The 25,844-nt window shown below is 39.8% G+C and overlaps 1 protein-coding gene and 1 pseudogene across 9 annotated transcripts in view; one reads left to right on the top strand and one right to left on the bottom strand.

The window, feature by feature from the left end:
- Positions 1–25,844, bottom strand: part of CUNH1orf112 (chromosome unknown C1orf112 homolog) — a 55,215-nt gene that overhangs the window by 14,599 nt on the left and 14,772 nt on the right. For 8 of the 9 annotated variants that reach the window (XR_006607956.1, XR_006607957.1, XR_006607960.1 and 5 more), the window contains 9 exons: positions 15,481–15,561; positions 14,064–14,128; positions 10,531–10,679; positions 10,157–10,286; positions 8,891–9,077; positions 8,140–8,222; positions 7,735–7,786; positions 6,380–6,469; positions 1,873–2,058 (listed from right to left, as the gene is read on the bottom strand). Coding sequence is in view for 3 of the 9 variants with exons in the window: in XM_045084565.1 (XP_044940500.1) it covers positions 1,873–2,058; positions 6,380–6,469; positions 7,735–7,786; positions 8,140–8,222; positions 8,891–9,077; positions 10,157–10,286; positions 10,531–10,679; positions 14,064–14,128; positions 15,481–15,561 (1,023 nt within the window). In the remaining 6 variants the exon portion in view is untranslated. Of the gene's footprint in view, positions 1–1,872; positions 2,059–6,379; positions 6,470–7,734; positions 7,787–8,139; positions 8,223–8,890; positions 9,078–10,156; positions 10,287–10,530; positions 10,680–14,063; positions 14,129–15,480; positions 15,562–25,844 lie in introns of those variants that run through there. The other variant, XR_006607961.1, reaches the window with a different exon arrangement.
- Positions 13,966–14,147, top strand: LOC123393272 (annotated as a pseudogene).

Genomic DNA, 25,844 nt, shown 5'->3' with positions numbered 1-25,844 from the left:
TTAACCCACTGAGCCACCCAGGCGCCCTCAGCTACTTCTTAATACAAAATTTTATTAGAGCTGATTTTCCTCATAATACCCAGAAACATTTGCTTCATTTTCTAAATATTTTCTCCTTTTAGGTTAAAATTTAGTATTAAAATGGAAACAGCATTGTATTTTAATAAATAGGCTCGATCAAACGGTGAGTAGCTCAAGTTAATTTGTAAAGTTCATCAACTAAAAATTCTATTGTTTTTCACATTATGCAGCTAGCAATCTTTTAACATTACTAGATTTTTATTGTTGCTCTTGTTTTATAATGTCTTTAAAATTCCTCAGCAACACTGCATTTAATAAGCAAATATATAACTTGAGAAGTACACTTATCTAGATTTAAAACAAAACCACGTTTTCTAGATTCACTCCCCTTCACACATCGAATCTTTCTCTGACCGGCCAGGAGTGGGGGTGTTGGGGGACGGTGGGAGTAAAGTGAAGGCCGTGTGGACATGGAATGATCAGGAACAACGCCTTTAGTCTGTCATACTGCAGCAACACTTAAGTTTTAGTGATGCCCGTACAGCTTTTTATTTAAAATTTAAAATTTGAGTGAGGGCAAAGATATATTCAATTTTAGAAATAGGTACATTACTTTCCCTAATACAAAAGATTTTTTATCTTCAACTACAAAAAATCAGTATACAGTAAATGTAAAACCAGAACAATTTAACCTACTTTTAACTAGCTGTTTAACAGTTTTCTCAAAATAAGTGCACATAAAAACTTGTATTCCCTTTGCGTATATGTTTTAAATTATCTTGATAATTATCATCAGATGCCATTATATTACAGGATCAGAACATTTACACTCAGTGTGGAGATAAAAGCCTTTAGAAAGCCCTGACCACCTCATTTAAAACTGCAAATAGACCCCTAATCCCTTGAATGCCCCGCCCCGTCCCGGTTTTTCTCGACTTACCGCAAGCTGATACAACATACTTCTACACGTATTGATTACTTATTTTACTGTCCACAGCTGAATGACAATGCAAGCTCATGAGAACAAAAATTTCTCTTTTGTTCCCTGATGGCTGGAACAGCGGCTGGCACACAAAAGCACTCAAAATATGTTCGTTGGATGAACGAATGAACAAAGGAGGAAATGAAACTAAACTGGAAAATTCAACCACATGTACTATAGTCAATTTTTTCAGTAAACTTTAAAAAACCATGTTATTTTTTACTTCTCACAGATGAATTTCTTTTATATGTCATTATGTTAAGAACGAGTATTCTAAATGAAAAGTTCCATAAAGGCTCAGAACAGATGTGTATAAAACGGGAATTGTGCTTTATCAAATAGAAGAATCATGTCTGGGGCACCTGGGTGGTTCAGTCGGTTAAGCATCTACCTTCAGCTCAGGTCGTGATCCCAGGGTCCCGGGACTGAGCCCCACATCGGGCCCCTTGCTCAGTGGGGAGCCTGCTTCTCCCCGGACTGCCCTTTCCCCGCTTGTGCTTACTCTCTCCTTCTTGTGGCAGATAAATAAAATCCTAGCAAAAAAAAAAGTCTGCCTGATCTAATGATGTGTCAGCAAAAATACTATAAATACTTCATAACAGGTCCAGTTATACTTCTTGGTCCAGTGTTTCTTAAACTAGTCTCCCTGCCCCCCAATATAATTTACATCAGTCAAGATAATAAGTTTCTCTTGGACCCCTTTAAAACAGAAATCTGAAAATCCTGCTAGTTTCCAACCTGAGGGCAGAGACCGTATCTTATTAAAAGCCCATCACCAGTACCTTGTACCAGTACTAGTACTGGTACCTTGAGCAGTGCTCAGTAAATAGCTGCTAAATTAATCAAATCCATTAAAATTCTTGTTTTACCAAAGATTCAAGTTCTCCCCAAGTCCGACGACTGCTGAGCCATTCCCGACACCGTGTAATCCCAACTCTGGTGACGTCACATACAGCTCCTTTCCTGAGCTCAGCGGGTAATGCCTGGAGGGAAATACACTGCCAGAGAGGCAGATTTTCTGCTGCTTTGGGGGAAAATTTCTGGACAAACTCCACCTGAAACAAATTGAAGTGTAACATAAGACAATCTGATGACTGGATGCACAAAAAGCTAAATATTCGCTTCCATGTTTTGTATTTTTAAGAAGTTTTTAACTGAGTAATAATATCACAAGTACCAGACCATGGTAACTAGAGGAACACATACCATCATTTTTGCTGTTGTTGCATTTGTTTGCAAAATGAAAAACAAAGTTTAAATGGAACGCGATATGAAGACACTGAGAAATGTTAAAAATAATGCATTTCATTATTTTTATGCTGTTATCTTCCTAAGAACTTTTGTGCTTGTGACCTTGTTCAGCTGAGTCCAAAGTTAATTTTCCAAAATAGGCCAAAAGGCTGATCTGGTAACCCTGGTGGCTGTTATCTCAGCTGACTAGAACACAGGACCTAAAGAAAGAAGCAAAGTCATAGGTTTGCTTTTCCACTGGGCTGGCTGCCTCTGCTCTCCGACAACACACAAAACTGGTTTCACAAATCAGCCCAGAGCAGTGTGGCTGGCAAATCTATTCTACCACTGAAATAATTCAAAGCCTTTGCCAAGTTAACAGAAAAATAGCACTGTTTTGTTAAAACGAGGCATCAGCAGACAAAAAACAGAACACAAAAGTTTAAAAAAACACCAAAAACAGTTTAAATGTTAGTTTCCAGTAGAAAAACAGCAAAAATACTATTGCACTTAATTTCTGAATTAAGTATAATCTAGGAAGTATATTAAAATGTAATTTTTAAGTAGAAGAATTTATAGTATCCCAAATCTGCTTGATAAGTGACAAATTCTTATGTTAAAGAAAAACCCACTATATTAAATTTGACAAAGAAATCTTCCTATGTTTTATATACCATATTTATATTTGAATTTTGTTAGCCGAAAATATTTAGCTATCAAAACCAAGGGGAAATTGTGTGGCTATCTGTTAGAGCTGTTAGAGCCAGAAAAATGGACCCTAGAGGAGCTACGTGTCTATTGTAACACGCTGCTTTATTCATGAAACGAAACTGCTTCATCAAAGCCAAGAGAACTGCGCCAACTGATAAACATCAGTTGAACATGACCTTTCTTTATAATAAAATCCAATGAAAGTGAATGAACTAGTTCCTTCCCCAAAATAGAAATTATAAATAATGGTGCCCTGGACAACAGAGGATAGGAACTGACAAACTTTGTTACGTAGAAAGAGGGATCCGTTTACTATTCTGAGTTTGAAAACCCTGGTCTCAACACAGTTTTCAGTATTTAAAGCCACCAGTGTCAACAGGGGTCCACAGCAAGTGAAGTGTAAGTGAGTAATCCGCAGAGAATTAGAACTTCTCTCCTTTAAAGTGAGAAGAGAGAAAGAATACAAGAGTGGGCTTAAAATGCAAATAATTATTGTACTTTTTACTTTCCATAAAAACAGTAGCACAACTAATAGTGTACTTAAACCAGGTATAGTAAATCCTTTCCTCTTAGGTAACCCTGTACTTTTGCTTGTTTCTATAAACAGAAATACTACCAATAGTTACACACTCAAGAAATAACAGGATATCTAGTAACTTCTCTCCATATTGAAAAAGAAACACATTCTAATCTCCCTATTTATACTGGCATTTCCCCCAATTACCACACGCACTTTTTTGTAAATTAAAACATCACTATGCTGGGATTCACTGTTTTCATATATGTAAATGCTACATCACTGATACAAAAATCTGGGGTTTTATTTCACTTTTTAAAAAGATACCATCTTGTGTGCAAAGGAATAATTATTTCCAGCTCCGTTACTTCCTTTCCTTTGCCGCAGGCCCTGCTCTCTCCCCACACTCCTGCCCCAGCAGCCTCTCCACCTTCCCCAACCTACGGCCTGCATCGAAAATGCCTCCATCTCCAACAGCTTCCCCTGGTCCTACCTATCCCCAGCCTGCAGCTCCCCAGAAACGATCTTCTAAGCTATGCACACCCAACACAACCTGATCTGGGCCCGTCCGGGGGCTCATTACGTACCACCGTTCACTATGAGCACGTTCATAAATTTATAACTTCTACTAGAATACATGTTTTTTCTGGGATCATGATCTAGTACAGTGGTTTCCAAGTTTTTATTTTAAACACAAATCTCTATTAAAAATGAAAGAGCAAGCTTTATGCATGTAAAGAAAGCAAGCAGATTTCATGTGGTTCAAAGGAGTTAGGAGGCAGAGCCAACAACCCAACACAGGGGAGGCCCCAAAGCAATGGCAGGAAAAGGACCTGAAGGCGACACTGGGGCAGTGGGAAGTGCAGCTTCCGGAGTGAGAGAGGTCTGGCTTGGATCCCACCTCGCCCATCATCACGGGGAGTCTGCAGACATTTTTACTGCCCTAAGCTGCTGTTTCTTCATCTGTAGATGATCACCATCCACATACCCTACAGGCTGACACAGGAAGTCCAAGAACCGAAGTGCCCAGAACACAGCCCAGTTCTGACTGTTGTCTGTTCCCCTCCCTTCAGGGAGCCGGGGAAAGAGCAGAGCCCGGCAGAAGAGCGAGGGCTCGTGCGGTGCTCCCTTCAAGCAGCTTGTGTTCCAGGCCTCCCCACATCTCCGCCCTGCCGCCTAGGGAAGGTTAGTCTCTCAGGTTTAGGATAAACCAACACCCAAGGACTCTCAGACAAGAATTCAAATTTAGGTATGTCCATTTACATTTTAACACTGTAACTAGACCAGGAAATCAGTATTTGATAACTGAAGGAAAAAATTAAATGTGACCCCTCAAAGATCTGTAACACACATAACCTGATAGCCTCAATTACCTGGAAAAACTTCGAACTGAGGAGTATCTAAGAGATCTCTAAACAGAAACTGGAGTTTATATCAAAGTTCCTAGATCTCACTTAGAGGTCATTCATTCTGAGTTGTTTTATTCTAAACGTTAAAATTCACAACAACCCTGGGAAAAGAATACTTTTATTCTCATTTAACAAATAAGAAACCGGAGGTCCAAAGACACCTTCCCTCTCAACCCTCCTCCTTTAGGAAGGGCCTCTAAGTTAACAGGCCCTCTGTGAGCGACAGCACACCAGGAACCAGGCGCAAGAGTTTGAGAAGAGAATAAAAGGTATTAAAATTTGAAGGGATACGCAGCAGACAACTCTTTGGGAGTTTGGGAGGGGAGCACATTAACGCTTACATATTTTCCGGGGGGCCAGTAGGTGGGTCTAGTGTGCTTTCAGCCTCAGAACAACCTGCAAGGAAGGCGCTCGGAGGCCGGCATGGCTTCTCTCGGAGGCCGGCATGGCTTCTCTCGGAGGCCGGCATGGCTTCTCTGGAGCCCGACCAGCCTCTCTCGGGCAGAAAGGCCGACGCGGACCTGAGGCAAATTCTCTATTCACAAGTAACTCCCGGGGCACCTGGGTGGCTCAGTTCCTCAACCAACTCTCGATTTCAGCTCGGGACAGATCTCAGGGTTGCGAGATTAAGCCCCATGTCGGGCTCTGTGCTGGGCGTGGCGCCTGCCTGAGATTCTTTCTCACCCTCTGCACACTTGCTCTCAAATAAATAAATAAAGAAAACTAACAGCAAGCACTCCCAGTATTTACTGAGCATCCTTCTAAGCATGGCACTATGCTACATATTTTGTATATATGACCTCTAAGTCCTAACAAAAGTTTTCAAATTGTTAACACCTGTCACTCTGTAGGCAGGGAACCAAGTTAGGAAACTTCCCTGAGGTCACAGTAAGGTGACCAAGGTCACAGTAAGACCAGATTCAAACCACAGGATTCAAACCCCCTTCACTAACCTAGTGGTTCTCAAGCTTGTGTCCACGTCAGAATCATACAGGAATTTAACAACAATCATACCACGACTGACGGCCAGCATCATCCAGTTTTAGCAAGAATCCTGCTGAGTCAATCTGGAAAACACCCCCCAGCCTCGGTGTGTGTCCAGCAAGAATCTGACCTGCCAGTTTAGCAAGAACTACCTCCGTAGCCCTGACATTTTTCCTCTTAGTAATCTGCACTCATCGACCTACACGTTGCTCCTTCACTGTAGTCCCTAATAGGCTATGCTATATTCAGGCTTGAGCCCAGTTTTACACTGAGGCCTCTTTCCCCTACATCAAGAATCCCAGGGCAAAACCCACTTTTATCACTGTACGGCTCTGGTTTTTCTTTAACATCTAAATCTAAACACATCTAAAAGCAATAAGCAAAGCAATCAATAGGTCAAAAGCGGATGCTCCGGTCATATCAACATTTAAATGTGGAATTCATGGGGCAGCGGGAAGCCTTCAAAGAGTCTGAATCCTTTTCTCAGCAGATGCTCAAGGACAGTGACTAAGATGCGGTCCTTGCCTGCTGGGGTGGGGCCATGAAGAAGAAGAGTCGCCTCAACAGTATGGACAGGTTGGTGAGCTGGTAGCATTCTCCAGGGCAGGACTTTATCTGGGAAAAGACAGAAGAGGAGAGACTGAATTAAAATCATGGCTTTTACAAGCTTTTATATGCTAAAATAAATAGCACTTAGTGAACAGTTTCTGAGACAGAAGATTATAAGTTATTTAGATTTTTAATTTAGAGCTTTTCTTTGTTTTTCTTCCATTAACCTAGATTACTTTTATAATGAGAAAGGAATTTTGACACTGTATTTAAAAACAACCCTCAGGAATTTCTATTTCGGATTACCATTTGGATGATAACTTGATATGTTAATCTTCTTACTCAAAGACAACTCATGGAATTTTTTTTAAGATCTAAGCACAGTAGTGCAGAAGTGAATATAACTCTAGATATTAGCTCCATTAAAAGATTTTATAAGCTCAATATTGTAGAGATCGATTCCTATCATAATACACTAGGAGAGCTTTTACTTAATTAAACAAATGTATTTTATTTGAAGAAGATAATCTAACATAAAAATTACTTGGATCGGTCTTGTACAAGACATGTTAAGGGCTTAGAAGTGGGGACATTGTCCAGACGATTAGCCATGGAGACATATGCTCCAGCTGTGAGGTTATTACACACATCCCTGGATTTAGTCTACAACATCTTTAAACGACAAACTAAGAAATGTATGACATAATAGCTACTAAGAAACGAAAGATGAGATCTGGGCCAGGGACAAAAAAAACAAAAACATGTCCATATCATATGGAATATATCAAGCATCTCAGAATTTAAAAGCAAAGGTCAACATTGAAAAAATTAAAATAAATCATCACTAAATCATTTTCTCTTTGTAGCTATTTACAAAGCATGACTTCTTTCCCCAAAGGCATCAATCACTGTCACATTTAGTCCCTCTCAAATCATCCTGAGAGACAACAAAATTAAGAGGCAGCTTGTCTAAGTCACTTTAAGGAAAAAAAAAAAACACAGTAATCCACATTACATTACAAACTAACTCTTTTCTTATTTTCCACTTTGTGTTCAATTTAAAATTTACTCTTCATTAACCTAGTATCTCTTTTCCAAAACAATTAAGAGAACTCTGTAAGATTTTGACAGTATGAAACAATTTCCCTAGTTTGACAGTTTCTGGCACATCTTTCTCAACAGCATCAACATTAAGGGACAGGAAAGAAACTGTCAAAAAAATTTAGCTATCATACTATCCGTCCTTTTGATAGTCACATTCTTCAAGATTATCATATCCCTAAATGAACTGCCTATAAAGGGATTATTTTAGACCTTGTAATTCTACTCACCAGCTGAGCCACTATGGTGACATGGTGCGCACAGAGTTCAGCAGTCCCGTATCTGTGATACAAGAGAAGATTATCTTTCCAAAATAATTTTTACAAGTATTCAGAAAACCAAGGAGATGAACTTCCAAAAAGCAAATAAATATTCTAAGCTGCAATTTCTCCATGGCCAAGGAACACCACAATAGACAAAACCACCTAAGCAACAGTTACTTATTGACTTCAACCATAGAAGGAAAGAGGGAGCCTGGTTCGTGATTTAATACTATGATACGAAATCAAACCATTTTGAGGAGCTACTAAGGGATTATCGAGACAAAATTTTTCTATAAACTTCCAAGTATAAAACATCATTTACTGTCAATTACTACTATAAATCAATCCAAAAACCAAAAAAGCACATTGTACCGGGAAAGGAAGCACCACACATCCATAGCTAACAGAGACGTGATCATATTAGCACTGAGCACAGCATTCAACAGAGCAACATCCTAATGAAAAACAAAGTTCATGATACATTATTACAATACATTTCTCAAAACAATAAAACACCATCACAATCCAAGTAACCAAAGAACCTCGGTGAGAAGGCTCAACTTTCTAGTATCTGAAAGAATCCATAACACCATTCCTTCTGCATTTAATGAGCACCTGCTATATAGTAAGCATTGGGTTATGAAGAGTCAAAAGTGATTTTAAATGTGATACTCAGTCATTAGGATCCAAAAAATCTTAACCACTGTAAAATATCTCAAATGATATTGATCCTTATGTAAATTTTAAGAATTCTTTCCCTACAATTTTATCAACTTATTTTCTACTTTAATCCCATTAAAGAAAATCAACATTATGCCTAAGATCTATAGGAGATAGACATGAAACTGAATCAGGTAAAATCTCAACACTTTTCACTCTTTCTAGATCTTGCCACCCAAAATGCTTTCTCAAATGTTTCAGCTAGCCATTGTACCTGAGGACTACAGGACTCTAGGATTACCATTTCCTAAGACATAACTGAATCAAAGGGTAAAAGGTACAAATTGAGAGAACATTCGAAAAGAATACACATTAACTACTCCTTTCCTCCGTATGGAAACCAGACATTTCGGTGAAAAGCAGAGGGACGGCCTGAGCGCGGCCCGGCAGGTGACGAACTCACCAGCTCGGGGAACAAGGAGGGAGGAAAGGAAGTGATGAACGCACAGAGATGAACACAAACGTGCTGGTACAGGGTGACGGCGACGTCCACTTGCCCTTTACTCTGTAGTCCTCGCAGATGAACAGGCAGAGAGAGCTCACCGGCACACTGCTCAAAACTGCAGAAAACAGCTCTGAACAGAGATACCCTGCAGGGAAACGGAGAACACTGCACTCGACACTCCTCACATTTAACATTTAGCAGGTACGATAATAATATGGCATATGGAGGGGTATTTTCCCAAAGCAAAATGTCTCAAGAAGTATGGATCAATGACAGTTTCCAGTATGTGTGAACGTATAACCATAAAAATAAAAATATAGTCACTGTTAGAGAAATTCTTTAAAGGAGAAAAATTTTTTCCTGTATTTTTGCTTTTTATCATTTACCAAATGTTTATCATAGTACTGAACTACACAAAGACAAAATTCATCAAGGAACCTGAAATTTAAATAGATATTAGCTATCATATAGAAAAGAGGTGTAAGTCAGACAGAGGGGCCACTTTAAGATTAAAATAGTTTTGCGAAATCTTCATAGAGGATTTAAACAACAAATCAGAAACAGGCAGAAATAAAGAGGCGAAGACGACAAAGCACGAGGAGAGACGGGTGTGAACAGCAGTGTGCCCAGAGCGCGGCATGTGCAGAGAACGAGTGTGCCAGCGACAGGACGCGGAGCGACGCTGACTGCAGCGGCAGACGGACAGATGTGGAGGCAGAGCTGGACCGGACGGCATCGGGCTCGCGTGTCTGTGCAGGGAGGGGCGGGAGCTCACAGCCGAGCTCCACGAGGCGACTCGCTACCGCACACAGGGGCACAAGGAAAGGGTGAACGCCAGGGCCCAGCAATCACGCGTACAGCGAGTTGCTACAGCCTGGCAGCGGCGAGGGAGATGAATACGAGGAGTGATACTTCCCGGGAGAGAACTTGCGGAATCCAACACTGTGTTTATCAGAGCTCATCTTGGAATGTTAGCAAATACATCTACCCTATTACACTCAACATTTATAACACTAAGTCTACACAAAAGCTTCTAAAACACTAAACAAAACGGATATATTTTTAGCATCTTATAGATTTATATGTTTATATTTATAAAGTAGCAATATATGAGGCCTACACAGGAATTACTAACTAGAATATCTGATGTAACCAGAAACTTCAATGTCAAGATCAGTCCAAAGGACTGTAAGGCGACCGGATGTAAACCGCCGCGTCTGCTACCTGGCCGCAGCGTCCGAGAGCTGGCTCTCCGTGCACCACAGCGCCTGCACGTGGTCGGGCTGGGCCGGCAGCTTATCCATGATGACAACCAGCAGGAGACACTGTGGGAGCTGTAGGTCACATGGCAGCTCTTGCAGGTAACAAAAACATACTCAGTAAGTCACAACAAATTGGTAAAAATATACTCTACATATTTTCAACAGAAATCTGACTGTGATGCGTAAAGAAGTCAGAGGCGTAACTGCTTTTTGGAATTTCATTTAAAGAAAAGCAGAAGAAATTTTAAAAAGAATGATTACGTAAGGGAAATAACCTTGTCTCTAACAAGTTGTAATTATTAGATGATTTAAAATCAAAACAGTCTTGAAGCTTACCTAATTTACTGTCTAAAACCACTTGCATGAAAGGTTGGAATGTGAGAAGCTGACTGATGAGTGGGTCCAGTGTAACTAGGAAAGTGCCTGCTATTTCCTCCTGCTGTGCTTTAGAGATCCTGGCAGCGTATAGGCTTGGAGGAAATTTGCTGGAAAGGGGAGGGAAAAAATACGTCCATTAACAGGTATCTTCTAATTTAGGTAGACATAAGTACTCTAAACTGACCTTCTTCCAGCACTGAAAATATATAAAGAATACACACAGCATGTATTTTATAAAACAAAATTCAAAGTACTAAATTGATACCACAATTATATAAAGACCCCCAAACTAAATACATGACTATAATTCCACAAAATTAGAAGTTTATAATTTTAGACAAATCTTTGGTATTGTTTTGATGCATTTTAACACCATTTTGACAGCAGTGTCCTTACAAAAGGACCGTGAAGGGGCGCCTGGGTGGTTCAGTTGGTTAAGTGTCTGACTCTCGATTTGGGCTGAAGGTCATGATCTCATGGTCCTGCAATCAAGCCCTGTGTTGGGCTCCACATTCAGCAGAGGGTCCGCCAGAGATTTTTTTCTCTCTCCCTCTCCCTCCGCCCCTCTACCTGCTTTCTCTCGCTCTACAATAAAAATGAATACATCTTAAAAAAAAAATAAAAAAAGACTATGTACCTATGACTACCAAATAACCAATAAAAATACTATATATAGAAAGATATTTCTGATAAATTCTGGCTCAGTCGCTTCTGTTAAAAGTTGTTTTAAAATAAAGCAGGATGCTCCATTTGCTATGAATTAATGCTCACAAACATTGCTTGTGATGCTTTGCAAGGATTAAACTGTTTACTAGTCCTGGAGGAAGATGCAAGGACTTTTTCGTGACAGTCTGTCTTAGTTAATAGACTTGAAATGAAACTTTAGTCAAACCTATGTGAAGTAAAATAAAAACCTGTATTTTGATGTATTTGTTACTTTTTGCCATTTTATTTTGAGGATTTTTAACTTGAGGATACCTGAGAAATTCCTCTCTAGTGCCATGCTCTGTTCCAGGAGCAGGAAACAAAGCAGTGCACAGAATGCACAAGGTCACTGCCTTTATGAAGTTCACATGCTAATGAAGGGGGGCAGTTAGCAAATAAATAAGCAAGTAAGTACATAATATGACAGATGTTAGTAAGTGCCATGGAGAAAAAAGTTAAAGAAGGTTAATGTGGGGAGGCCTGGGTGGCTCAGTTGGTTAAGCAGCTGCCTTGGGCTCAGGTCATGATCCCAGCGTCCTGGGATCGAGTCCCACATCAGGCTCCTTGCTCGGCGGGGAGCCTGCTTCTCCCTCTGCCTCTGCCTGCCATTCTGTCTGCCTGTGCTCACTCTCTCCCCCTCTCTCTCTCTGCTAAATAAATAAAATCTTTAAAAAATAAATAAATAAAGAAAGAAGGTTAATGTGGACAGAAAATCCCACTGAATTGTTTGTATACTAGATCATTGGTGGGTTTGTACAGAGAAGTTCCATGATCTCATTGATGTCTTCCCACTCACTCTGGGTACCAGATGGCCAACAGAATAGAGGAAGGCAAGGGGGAAGGCAGAGAGTGGGCAGGATCTCTGTGTAAGCCCAGGCAAGAACCCAGTAGTGGACAGCATCGGATGCGAGTTCTGGTGGTGAGTGGCCGCGCTGGGGTGCGCATACACAGCGAACACACAGTTAAAGGGTGTGATACTGACGACAGGCTAATGAATGACGTGTGGATACGAGAACAAGGGAAAATGTCAGATATGACAGCAAGGTTTTTTAGGCCTGCTCAATTTGAAGACTAGAGCTGCCATTTACTTATTGGGGTGCGGCGGGGGGCAGTGAAAGGGAGAGAGAATCTCAAGCAGACTCTCCCCTGAGCACGGAGCCTAATATGGGGCTCAGCCTCACAATCCTGAGATCATGACCCGAGCCAAAACCAAGAGTCAGATGTTTTACCAACTGCGCTACCCAGGCCATGTCAGAGTTGTCATTCAAACTGAGAAGAGGATGCTACCGGGAAGCAGGTTCTGTTGGCGGGAGAGATGGAATGGCTGGGAATCAAGAGTTCCGTCTGGGTGAACTTGAGTTCAGACACCGTGACTGGCAGAGTTAGACATTAAAAGGGGAGATGAATTTAACACTGTGAGACGAAATGACCAGTAAGAGATCAATGAGGCCTGAGAACTAGTCACTGAGGCACTCCCGACTTCAGTGAGGGAGACAAGGAACCTGCTAAGGAGAAGCAGCCAATGAGTTCAGAAGAAGACAGAGCGGTCTCCTAGAAGCCAACGGAAGAAAGAGTTCGAGAGGAAGGGTCAAGTGCTCAGACAGGTACATAACACGAGGCTGAAAACTGACCACGGGATGCAGCAGTGTGGATGTCGCTGAGGAACTTGACAAGAGGGGTTTTGGTCATGTGGAGAAATGGAAAGCCTAACTAGAATGGTCTCAAGAAAAAAAAAGTACAGACAGTAGTACAGACAGACAAATCCCAGGAGTTCTGTTGTAAACAGAAGCAAAGAACGGGAAGGTGTTTGGAGGAGGATATGGAATCGTGAGATTATGTTCGGCGTTCCTAGAGATCACAGCACGCTGCTACGCTGACAAGAACGACCCAGCTGGGGGGTTAGACTGGTGATGCAAGAGGGAAAGGGAACGATTGCTCGAGTGAGGTCCCTGAGCTTGTCAGTGCGGATGAACCAATGCACCCTCGGAGGGGCTGGCCTCAGGCAGGCGCACAGCCCGTTCCCGGGAACGGGGAGCACATGGGCCGAGACACAGGGAGAGCAGTCAACGTGCAGAGGAAGTCATGCTTCCATCTTAGTGACATACACAGTGACAACATGAACTGACAATGGGGGACAGGGAGAAGGTGTGAGAGATGTGGGAAGTTTAAGGAGGGAGAAGTATGGAAAAAGCTGTCTAGGCGACTAGAGAGGACTGCTGGACAAATGAGATGACCAAGTATTTTAGTGTCAACTGAGGGCTACTTGGAGGTAATTGTCAATCTCACATATTACTAGCTCCTATCTAAATTATGATACTTTTCTATAATTTACATTTTTTTCTGAGATGGAGTTAATTACTACTAGACTTAAATCTCACAGAAGTAAAATAAAAAGTTAAAAGATAAAAAAGCAATATATCTACATACATAGAACCTTCTTATCCCGGCCTCTGGTATTTATCACCACACCGGTAGTTCATCCCGCAGGCATTAGGTACTAGTTAAGAATACAAAGGTAAGTAAAACTCACATGGAAGCTACTCTTTAAAAGCTTCCATCTCCCAATTATTTTAAGCAAGCAGATAAAAATTTACTAAAACAGTAAAAAACTACTCAGGTGTTTTATGTTAAATGGCATACACTTAAAGTTTGCATGGTTCAAATGTCACATTACGTTTTAACCATGACAGCTTTGCGCAGTGGCAGTATCGTAGCCAATGAGGTTTATCCGAGGCGCGATCATTGCTAATTGAACCGTTTTAACCATGACGTGGCGTTCTTCTTACCTGTGTATCTGAAGATAAAGCTGGTGCAGTGTACAGCAAGAATCAGAAAGTAAAGGAAGGAATTCCTAAAATAAAACAACTCTATTCATTCTTTGTATGCACCGTGCTTTTCCAATGCATATCTATCTTCTCACAAAGACATGCAAAATAAAATAAAATCCTGGAGGTGCCACATTAAAAAAAAAAACACAAAAAGGTTCTTGCAGGAGAATAAGGCTAAGCGTCTCATTTACCACTAAAACTATCACTATGACCACAGTCAGCAGCTCTCACCTACTGAACACCTACTAAGTGCTCGGCAGACATGCAGCAAGTGACTTGAGTATCACTTTATTTCACTTTAGCCCTCTCAAAAATCTTATGACATTATTACCCCATTTGACAGAAAAGAAAGCTAATGTATCAAGTAACTTGATCAAGTCACAAAACAAAAACAAGGCTAGGATCCAAGTACAGCTGTGATTGCTCCATTACAGCGAGGCTACCTCTTAGGAGTAAAACAAATAGTTCTTACTGTATTATAGGATGTAGAAAAAAGCTCTCATTAACTTTTTAAAATTAAAGATTCTTTTGATAGAAAAGGACTGATTTAAAATGGCATAAATCGGCACAATTTTGCCTCCTACATACCAAACAAGTATCAGATGGGCAAGTACCCATTAAGTGCCATTGGTGCCAGCACCCTCTCTACGGGCCCTGCCACTGATGTACCCACCCCGCTAAGCAGGGGCCAGGGTCCGAGCAGCCGACTACAAAGCGGCAGCCGCCCAGCAGGTCCAGCTCGGGAGCACACGGAAAGGCCGGCGACGTGTCAGAAGTCAGCGTGCCTGCCACAGAACCCTGATCGTAGGAGAGTCACTGGAGATCTTTATCTCCTCCTCCACAGCAAGGAAGACAAGTTAAAGACAAATTCAACAGGGACAGAGTATTTTTTCTTAATCATCAATATGCATTACTAATGATATTTCTTTGACTGGCTGCTCTAAGCATTCTCTGCTCTTCTCTCCAAATAATCTGTCTTGATAACTTACCTACTCTATTCATGTATCTTCAACTATCACTGCTATCCTGATGACTCCCCAATATGCAAGTGTTCTTAAAATCAGTATACAGTTTTAAACCTTTGAACATGTCAACAATTTAAAAATTTAAACTACGGTAGAATTTATAAACAGTATTCAAAGCCAAACTGAATTACCTTCTGAAAACTGACTTGTACTTATATAAGTAATTTTATTTATATTTATACTTACCGATGTAACAGATGTTCAACATTTAATATTTAAAAAAGAAACATAAAATATATTCTTGACAAAATAACTTCAAAATATTGTTTTTGGTGGTAATGACAAAAGCAGGACAATTCAGAATTTATTGTGGATTTCACATTTACACATTATAAAAAAATAAGCCTTACCTTAGTATAGTGCAAAAGAGAGTTCGCAAAGAAACGACACAATTTGAGTGTTTTCTGAAATAATTTATAGTCAGCATTATCCTGTTCCAAAAAAAGGAAAAAAGAAACCATAACAAGAAAAGAATATGAAATCAGCTAAACTTATGAGACAATATTTTCTAAGAAGATCTGTTAATAAACAGAGTATAAACATTTTCCAAGCAAACCTAACTCTTCTCTGAACTGTTAGAAGCAACACAAACACCAAATGACAGATATTTCAAAAAATTAAGCTCTAGGGTGCCTGGGTGGCTCAATGGGTTAAGCTGCTGCCTTCAGCTCAGGTCATGATCTCAGGGTCCTGGGATCGAGTCCTGCATCAGGCTCTCTGCTCAGCAGGGAGCCTGCTTCCTCCTCCCTCTGCCTACTTGTGATCTCTCTCTGTCAAATAAATAAATAAAATCTTTAAAAAAACAATTAAGCTCTACTGAAAAGAAATCTTAAGTTATAAAGCAAAAGACGTAGGTGATCATTCCTGGTTGATCTGAAAGTGAAAGAAATTTAAATACCTTATTGCTCTTAGCTATATGGAAATGAAGTGTCAAAAGAAAAAAGTCTCAAATCAATACAAGAATGAGATATGAAAGCAAACAGGAAAAAGATATGAGAAGACAGTTCACAAATATAAACTGTCAATAAACTAATACTGAAAAAATTCAAATTATAACCTAATTATATATCTTTTGAGGAAAAGGGGGGTAGGCTATTTGATTAGCAAATATGAAAAAAGCTGATAGTATCCCAAAGTTGCTAAAGAAGTGAAGTAACAGGCACTTTGTTTTACCATTCCTAGGAGCATCAGATAATACACTCATTGCATTATTATTAAAAGCTAAAGTGTTGAACTCCCTTGATCCAGTAGCAGTCCCACTTCTGGAAATATATCCTACAGAAACACTAGACAGCACAGAAATGTAATGCAACATTTTTATATAGTGAAAACTGAAATGAATGAAGTATCTGTCAAAAAATTCAAGGTATTTTCATAAACTGTAATTGCATAGAGCTGTTATAAAGAATTGGGTAGATGTATCTTCCTAGACACAGAAAGCCCTAAGATAATTCATTAAAAAATCAAGCTGTAAAACAATATGTATATAATCCTAGAATTATTTAAAACTGTGTGTTGTGTTAGTATTTGCTCCCTAACCCCACAAAAATAAGTCAAAACTTTCCCTGTGGATCTCACTATAAAGATAAAAGTAGGATTTCACTTTGCATATTAAATCTTACTGTAATGTGTGAGGGTTTTGTGAGTAGGTATCAGATTTATAAACTAGTAAAACAGTGGCTCAGTGTATGCAGGGGAGATAGAGACTATGGAGTCATCCTGCCTGCACTGAAACCCCAGCCCCACTACAACTACTACATACCTTGGGAAAGCTATTAAAGCTCTCTCTAAGATTGCAATGTGTGGCTTATACTACAGCTTGAGTTTTAAAGTGTCTGACACTGGGCAACTTAACTCAATAAATGTGGGTTGTTTTGTCACTCCAAGGTGTTAATACACACTATAATCCAAAAAGCTTAAATTAGTACCATAAAATTAAGTCAAATAGATACCTTACTGTCTTTAATTCTGAGAATAATTTCATATGAAGTAACTTTAATGTTAACTATGCTTGATTTCTTTCCAATATAGCAAAACCTTAAGTAAACCAATCAAAACAGCACTGGATGGTCCATTAATCAAATATGACCCTTTTTTATTTTTATTGACAATATTTGAAATAGTTAAATTTCCTCACCAGAAATTGGTTAGATGAAAATTCACTTTCTGTGATAATAATAAACATAAATTTTCTTATAAAGTTATAGAAGCTTAAAATTATGGACATTAAAAATGAATCTACGCTGACCATGTAATATACTCAATAAGAAATCTTAGGCTTAGGTGTTGTATCACAAGAAATCTTCCCTGACTCCATGATTGGGTTCCTAACTTTACTCCCATTAGCCAACATCAAGTTCTTCAAAGATCACACCATTCTCTAATTACCTGTTTGTTTTTCTCCCAGCCTAGACTGTAAATTGTTGAGGACAGAAAACATGGCTTACACAGAATAAGATCTCTGGAAATGCGTATTAAATAAATGGCCAGTGACACACACTTACCATGTTTGCCTGCTTTCAATTTTTCTTTCTCATTCAAGGGAAAACTGTGGAATTTTCCTTTGCAATCCTTCAACCAAAGGACTGAAAGGATTAGTTTGGTTGAAGGATTAGTTTTAGTTCATTACTAAGCATACTGATTAAATCTAGAGCTTTTACTTTGACATTTTCAAAAGGCAAGTATACAATTTATAATTCCATCTTGATATACTGATTAATTTAAAGCAGGAAGTATGTAGGGGTGCTTGGTTAGCTCAGTTAATTAAGCATCTGCCTTCGGCTTGGGTAATGATCTCTGGTTCCCGGAATCAAGCACCATGTCAAGCTCTCTGCTTGGCAAGGAGCCTGCTTCTCCCTCTCCCTCTCTGAACATGTGCACTCTCTCTCAAATAAATAAATAAATCTTTAAAAAATTACACATATATAGTTATAATATATTCATGTATTTTTACTATATATAGTAAAAATTTACTAGCTATATATTTATGTAGAAAAGGGTATGTTCACTTTCTAAATAGCAACTTCTATAAGCATTATATGAACAAAGTTAGCAATTACGGTGGAAATTAAATTTATAGTAACTGCCTTACAAACAAATTTCCCTATCTTTATAAAAAACTAAATCAGGGCACCTGGGTGGCTCAGTGGGTTAAGTCTCTGCCTTCGGCTCAGGTCATGATCCCAGAGGCCTGGGATCGAGTCCCGCATTGGGCTCTCTGCTCAGTGGGGAGCCTGCTTCTCCTCATCTCTCTCTGTCGGTCTCTCTGCCTACTTGTGATCTCTCTGTCAAATAAATAAAATCTTTCCCTCCCCCCCCCCAAAAAAACACCTAAATCATTGGTGGTTAAAAACTGTATGTTAGAGTCAAGATGGCATAGGTGTAGCATGCTGAGAAGACATCAGGTCACAGGAGTTGAGCTACACAGTTATCAAATCATTGGGAACACCTACAAACCCAACAGGAGATCGAAGAGAAGAACAGCAGCAATTCTAGAAACAGAAAGTTGACCACTTTCTGAAAGGACATGCAGAGAAGAGAATCCGAAGCCACAGGAACATAAACCACAGGGGGAAGGGCCGGCTCCAGGCAAGCGGCAGAGCAACAGAGCACAAAATCTGAACGTTTAGAAGTCTGCTCCACTGAGGGATGTTGCTCCAGAGGCTAAGCGGGGGTGAAGCCCTAGCGGGGACAGCATGGCCTCGGGTCCCACGGGGTCACAGAAGGATCGGGGGTGTCTGAGTGTAGCAGAGCTCACAGGTATTAGAGCGGGGAAGCCGGCTGCAGAGACGGAGCCAAGGACTGAGCTCTCAGCTCGGGGTTACCTTAAACTCTGATCTGAGGCACAGTCATACCACTTCTCTTTGGGCAGGGACCCCACAAGTGGCAGACCCAGGGAGACCCACCGCAAGAGCAGAGTGGCAGGAATCTGCTGGGTTTGGACACCAAATGGGGCCATGTGTCAGAGACAGAAATGCTCAGTCACAGGCTGGGGAAGCTTGGAGCGCGGTCGGCGACCAGGGACATGGGAGGGATTAATGGCTTTTCTCCGAGGGCGCACGGAGGAGCAGGACCCCGAGCTCTGGGCTCCTCCAGCTGGAGACTGGGCAGCCGCCATCTTCATTCCCGTTCTCCAAAGCAGTAGGGAAAGCGCTCAGAGAACAAAAGCCCCGAGTGCGACCCTGGGCAGTCGGGATTGCTTAGCCCGGCCCCTGGCAAGGGCGGTGCGGTTCCGCCTCAGGTGAAGACACTTGAGAATCACGGCAAAGGCCCTTCCTGCAGAGGATCAGCAAGAACAAGCAGCCCAAACCAAGCTCACTGATCAAGGAGAACAGCAGGATTCATAACAGGGGAAAGCAAAGCATGAAATTCATGGCTTTCTCCCCATGATTCTTTAATCTTGCAAAGTTAATTAAATTTTTTAATTTTATTTTTTTCTTATTCTAATTTTAAATTTTTCCTTTTTCCTCTTTTAAAGATTTTTAACTAGTTTATCTTAACAATACCTTTCTAAAAAAAATCTTTTAAAACCTTCATTATTACAGTCCTATTTTATCCTTCATTGTATTTAACTTTATTTTTTGTAATTCTAAAGAATTCTAAAGAATTCTGGGATACAACTTCTAATAGATCAAAATATACTCTAAATTAGCACAGGGCTTTGTTTTAGTCTCCAGCCTGAGCAAATTCTCTCCACTTTCTTTTCCCAACCAACTTATCAACTCTTTTCAGAGTATTTTGAAATTTTCATCTTTGCAGTCATATTCCATCCCTTCATCACGTTTACCCTTATTTTTGTGTATATACATATGTAAGTCTTTCTTTCTTTAAAATTTTGGGAGATAGTTTCTTCTAAGGTACCAAAATATACCCCAAATTAAGTCGGTGGCTCTGTTCTATTCACCAGTCTAATATATATATGTAACAAATATTTTAAAAATATTTTTAAACTTTTTACTCCCTTTCTTCTCCCCATGATTTGGGGTCTCTTCTGATTAGGTTAATGCACATCTTTTCTGGGGTCTTTGCCACACTTTTAATATTTTATACTCTTGCTCAAATATTCATATCTGGATAAAATGACAAGGCGGAAAAAGTCACCATTAAAAAAAAAGAATAAGAGGCAGTACCGAAGGCTAGGGACCTAATCCATACGGACATTGGTAATACGGCAGATCTAGAGTTCAGAATGACGATTATCAAGGTTCTAGCTGGGCATGAAAAAGTCACAGAAGATATTAGAGAAACCCTTTCTGGAGAAATGAAAGCCCTTTCTGGAAAAATAAAACAACTAAAATAGAACCAAGCTGAAATCAAAAAAGCTATTAATGAGGTACAATAAAAAATGGAGGCTCTTACTGCTGGGATAAATGAGGCAGAAGAGAATTAGTGATATAGAAGACGAAATGATGGAGAATAAAGAAGCTGAGCAAAAGAGAGGTAAACAACTACTGGACCATGAGGGGAGAATTCGAGAGATAAGTGATACCATAAGAGGAAACAAGATCAGAATTGGGATTCCAGAAGAAAAAAGTGAGGGGGGAAGAAGGTATCCTGGAGTGAATTATAGTAGAGAATTTCCCTAATATGGCAAAGGGAACAAGCATCAAAATCCAGGAGGCAGAGAACCCCCTCAAAATAAGAACAAGTCCACACCCCATCATCTAATAGTAAAACTTACAAGTCTTAGTGACAAAGAGAAAATCCTGAAAGCAGCCCAGGACAAGATGTCTATAACATACAATGGTAAAAATATTAGACTGGCAGCTGACTTATCCACAGAGACCTGGCAGGCCAGAAAGGACTGGCATGATATATTCAGAGCACTAAATGAGAAAAACATGCAGCCCAGAATACTATATCCAGCTAGGCTGTCACTGAAAATAGAAGGAGAGATAAAAAGCTTCCAGGGCTTTGTAAACACCAAACCAGCTCTATAGGAAATATTGAAAGGGGTCCTCTAAGCAAAGAGAGAGCCTAGAAGTAGTAAACCAGAAAGGAATAGAGACAATATACAGTAACAGTCACCTTACAGGTAATACAATGGCACTAAATTCATATCTCTCAATAGCTACCCTGAATGTTAATGGGCTAAATGCCCCAATCAAAAGACACAGGGTATCAGAATGGATAAAAAAAAACAAAACCCATCAATATGCTGTCTACAAAAAAACTCATTTTAGACCCAAAGACACCTCCAGATTTAAAGTGAGGGGGTGGAAAACAATTTACCATGCTAATGGTAAATCAAAAGAAAGCCAGAATGGCAATCCTTATATAGGATCAATTAGATTTTAAGCCAAAGACTATAATAAGAGATGAGGAAGGACACTATATCAAAGGGTCTGTCCAACAAGAAGATCTAACAATTTTAAATATCTATGCCCCTAACATGGGAGCAGCCAACTACATAAACCAATTAATAACAAAATCAAAGAAACACATGGTCAATAATACAATAGTTGGGAACTTTAAACCCCCATCACTGAAATGGACAGATCATTCAAGCAAAAGATCAACAAAGAAATAAAGGCCTTAAATGACACACTGGACCAGATGGACATCACAGATATATACAGAACATTCCATCCCAAAGCAACAGAATACACACTCTTCTCTAGTACACATGGAATATTCTCCAAAATAGATCACATCCTGAGTCACAAATCAGGTCTCAACCAGTACAAAAAGACTGGGATCATTCCCTGCATGTTTGCAGACTATAATGCTCTGACGCTAGAACTCATCCACAAGAGGAAAGTTGGAAAGAACCCAAATACATGGAGGTTAAAGAGCATCCTACTAAAGAATGAATGGGTCAACCAGGAAATTAAAGAAGAACTGAAAAAATTCATGAAAACAAATGATAATAAAAACACAACAGTTCAAAATCTGTGAGACACAGCAAAGGCAGTCCTAAGAGGAAAATACATAGCAATACAAGTCTTTCTCAAGAAACAAGAAAGGCCTCAAATACACACCTAACCCTACACCTAAAGAAGCTGGAGAAAGAATGGAAAAGAAAGCCTAAACCCAGCAGCAGAAGAAAAATAATAAAGATCAGAGCAGAAATCAATGAAATAGAAACCCAAAAATACCGAAGAACAAATCAACAAAACTAGGAGCTGTTCTTTGAAAGAATTAATAAGATTGATAAACCCCTGGCCAGACTTATCGAAAAGAAAACAGAAAGAACCCAAATAAATCAAATCGTGAATGAAAGAGGAGAGATCACAACCAACACCAAAGAAATACAATTATAAGAACACATTATGAGCAACTATATGCCAGCAAATTAGACAATCTGGAAGAAATGGATGCATTCCTAGAGACATATAAACTACCAAAACTGAACCAGGAAGAAATAGAAAACCTGAACAGACCCATAACCAGTAACAAGATTGAAACAGTCATCAAAAACCTCTCAACAAACAAGAGCCCAGAGCCAGATGGCTTCCCCAGGGGAATTCTACCAAGCATTTAAAGAAGAATTGATTCCTATTCTCCTGAAACTGTTCCAAAAAATAAAAATGGAAGGAAAACTTCCAAACTCATTTTAAGAGGCCAGCATTACCTTGATCCCAAAACCAGACAAAAGACCCCAGCAAAAGAGAGCATTATAGACCAATATCCTTGATGAACACAGATGCGAAAATTCTCACCAAAATACTAGCCAATAGGATCCAACACTACATTAAATGGATTATTCACCATGACCAAGTGATTTATTCCTGGGTTGCAAAGTTGATTCAACATCTGCAAATCAATGTGATACGATACATTAATAAAAGAATGAACAAGAACCATATGATACTCTCAATAGATGATGAAAAAAGCATTTGACAAAGTACAGCATCCTTTCATGATCAAAACTCTTCAAATGTAGGGATAGAGAGTACATACCTCTGTATCATCAAAGCCATCTATGAAAAACCCACAGCAAATATCATTCTCAATGGAGAAAAACTGAGAGCTTTCCCCTAAGGTCAAGAACACGGCAGGAATGTCCACTATCACCACTGCTATTCAACATAGTACTAGAAGTCCTAGTCTCAGCAAACAGACAACAAAAAGAAATGAAAGGTATCTGAATGGCAAAGAAGTCTTCAAACTATCACTCTTTGGAGATGATAGGAAACTCTATGTGGAAAACCCAAAAGACTCCACTCCAAATCTGCTAGAACTTGTACAGGAATTCAGTAAAGTGTCAGGATATAAAATCAATACACAGAAATCACTTGTATTCCTATACACCAACAATAATACAGAAGAAAGAGAAATTAAGGAGTCAATCCCATCTACAACTGCACCCAAAACCATAAGATACCTAGGAATAAACCTAACCAAAGAGGCAAAAAATCTATACTCAGAAAAAAGTACTTATGAAAGAAACTGAGGAAGACACAAAGAAATGGAAAAATATTCCATGCTCATGGATTGGAAGAACAAATCTCGTGAAAACATCTATGCTACCTAAAGCAATCTACACGTTTAATGGAATCCCTATCAAAATACCATCAATTTTTTTCAAAGAAATGGAACAAATAATCCTAAAATTTATAGGGAACCAGAAAAGACCTTGAATAGCCAGCTGGCATCACAATTCCAGACTTCAAGCTCTATTACAAAGCTGTCATCATCAAGACAGTATGGTACCAGCACAAAACAGACACATAGATCAATGAAACAGAAAAGAGAGCCCAGAAATGGACCCTCAACTCTACGGTCAACTAATCTTTGACAAAGCAGGAAGAATGTCCCATGGAAAAAGACAGTCCCTTCAACAAATGGTGCTGGGAAAATTGGACAGCTACATGCAAAAAGATGAAACTGTACCATTTCCTTACATGACACACAAAAATAGACTCAAAATGGATGAACGACCTCAATATGAGAAAGGAATCCATCAAAATCCTTGAGAACACAGGCAGCAACATCTTCAACCTCAGCCGCAGCAACTTCTTCCTAGAAACATCACCAAAGGCAAGGGAAGCCAGGGCAAAAATGAACTATTGGGACTTCATCAAGATCAAAAGCTTTTGCACAGCAAAGGAAACAGTCAACAAAACCAAAAGACATCTGACAGAATGGGAGAAGATATTTGCAAACGACATATCAGATAAAGGGCTTGTATCCAAACTCAACTCAACACCCAAACTCAACACCCGAAGAACAAATAATCCAATCAAGAAATGGGCAGAAGACATGAACAGACATTTCTGCAAAGACATCCAGATGGCCAACAAACACACGAAAAAATGCTCCACACTCGGCATCTGGGAAATACTAATCAAAACCACACACCAGTCAGAATGGCTAAAATTAACAAGTCGGAAACAACAGATGTTGGCAAGGTTGCAGATAAAGGGGAAACCTCCTACACTGTTGGTGGGAATGCAAGCTCGTAGCCACTCTGGAAAACAGCATGGAGGTTTCTCAGAAAGTTGAAAATAGAGCAACCCTACAACCCAGCAATCGCACTACTGGGTATTTACCCTAAAGATACAAATGTAGTGATCCAAAGGAGTATGTGCACCCAAATGTTTATAGTAGCAATGGCCACAATAGCCAAACTATGGAAAGAATCTAGATGTCCATTAACAGATGAATGGATAAAGAAGATATGGTATGTATGTATGTATGTGTGTGTGTATATATATATGCGCTATATATATGTGGAATACTCTGCAGCCATCAAAAGAAATGAAATCTAGGGGCGCCTGGGTTGCTCAGTGGGTTAAGCCTCTGCCTTCGGCTGACATCATCATCTCAGGATCCTAGGATCAAGCGCTGCATCAGGCTCTCTGCTCTGCCTGCTGCTCTGCCTACCTGTGATTTCTCTCTCCCTCTCTGTGTCAAATAAATAAATAAATAAAAATCTTTTTTTTAAATAATAAATAAATAAATAAGTGAAATCTTGCCACTTCCAACAACGTGGAAGGAACTAGAGAGTATTATGCTGAGCAAAGTAAGTTAATCAGATAAAGACAAGTATTATATGATCTCTCTGATAGGAGGAATTTGAGAGACAGGGCAGGGGGATTGAGGGATAGGGAAGGAAAAAAATGAAACAAGATGGGATCAGGAGGGAGACAAACCATAAGAGACTCTTAATCTCACAAAACAAACTCAGGGTTGCCTGTGGGAGGGAGGGAGGAAGAGGGGGGTGGGGTTATGGACACTGGGGAGGGAATGTGCTATGGTGAGTGCTGTGAAGTGTGTAAGCCTGATGATTCACAGACCTGTACCCTTGAGGCAAATAGTACATTATATGTTAATTTAAAAAATTAAGAAAAAACTATACATTAAACAATCTAATACAGTATTCTCTTTCTGAAACCATGTTCAAGACTTAATAGAGAATAAATGCCAATCTTACAGCTGTTAGACGTTAAACTGTATCCCCCAAAAGGATATGTTATTGCCTTAATCCCCAGTACTTTAGTGACTTTATTTGGAAACAGGGCCATTACAGATATAACTAGGTAGGCTGAAACTACATTGGAGTAGGGTATATCCTCAATTCCATACGCCTGGTGTCCTTGTAAGAAGATGGTGTGAAGATTCAGGGAGAGAACAGCACATGATGATGAAGACAGAGCGGGGCTCTCCAGCTGGAAGCCAAGGAATGCCAAGGACACCCGAAACTTACAGAATGGCATGGAGCAGACTCTACCCTAGAGCTTTAAAAGAACACGGTCCTCCTGAGACATTT

This window comes from Mustela putorius, unplaced genomic scaffold (assembly GCF_011764305.1).
Source record: "Mustela putorius furo isolate JIRA1106 unplaced genomic scaffold, ASM1176430v1.1 tig00000785_pilon_pilon_pilon, whole genome shotgun sequence".
Classification (NCBI taxonomy): Eukaryota; Metazoa; Chordata; class Mammalia; order Carnivora; family Mustelidae; genus Mustela; species Mustela putorius.
This window is presented reverse-complemented; position numbering and strand designations above follow the sequence as displayed.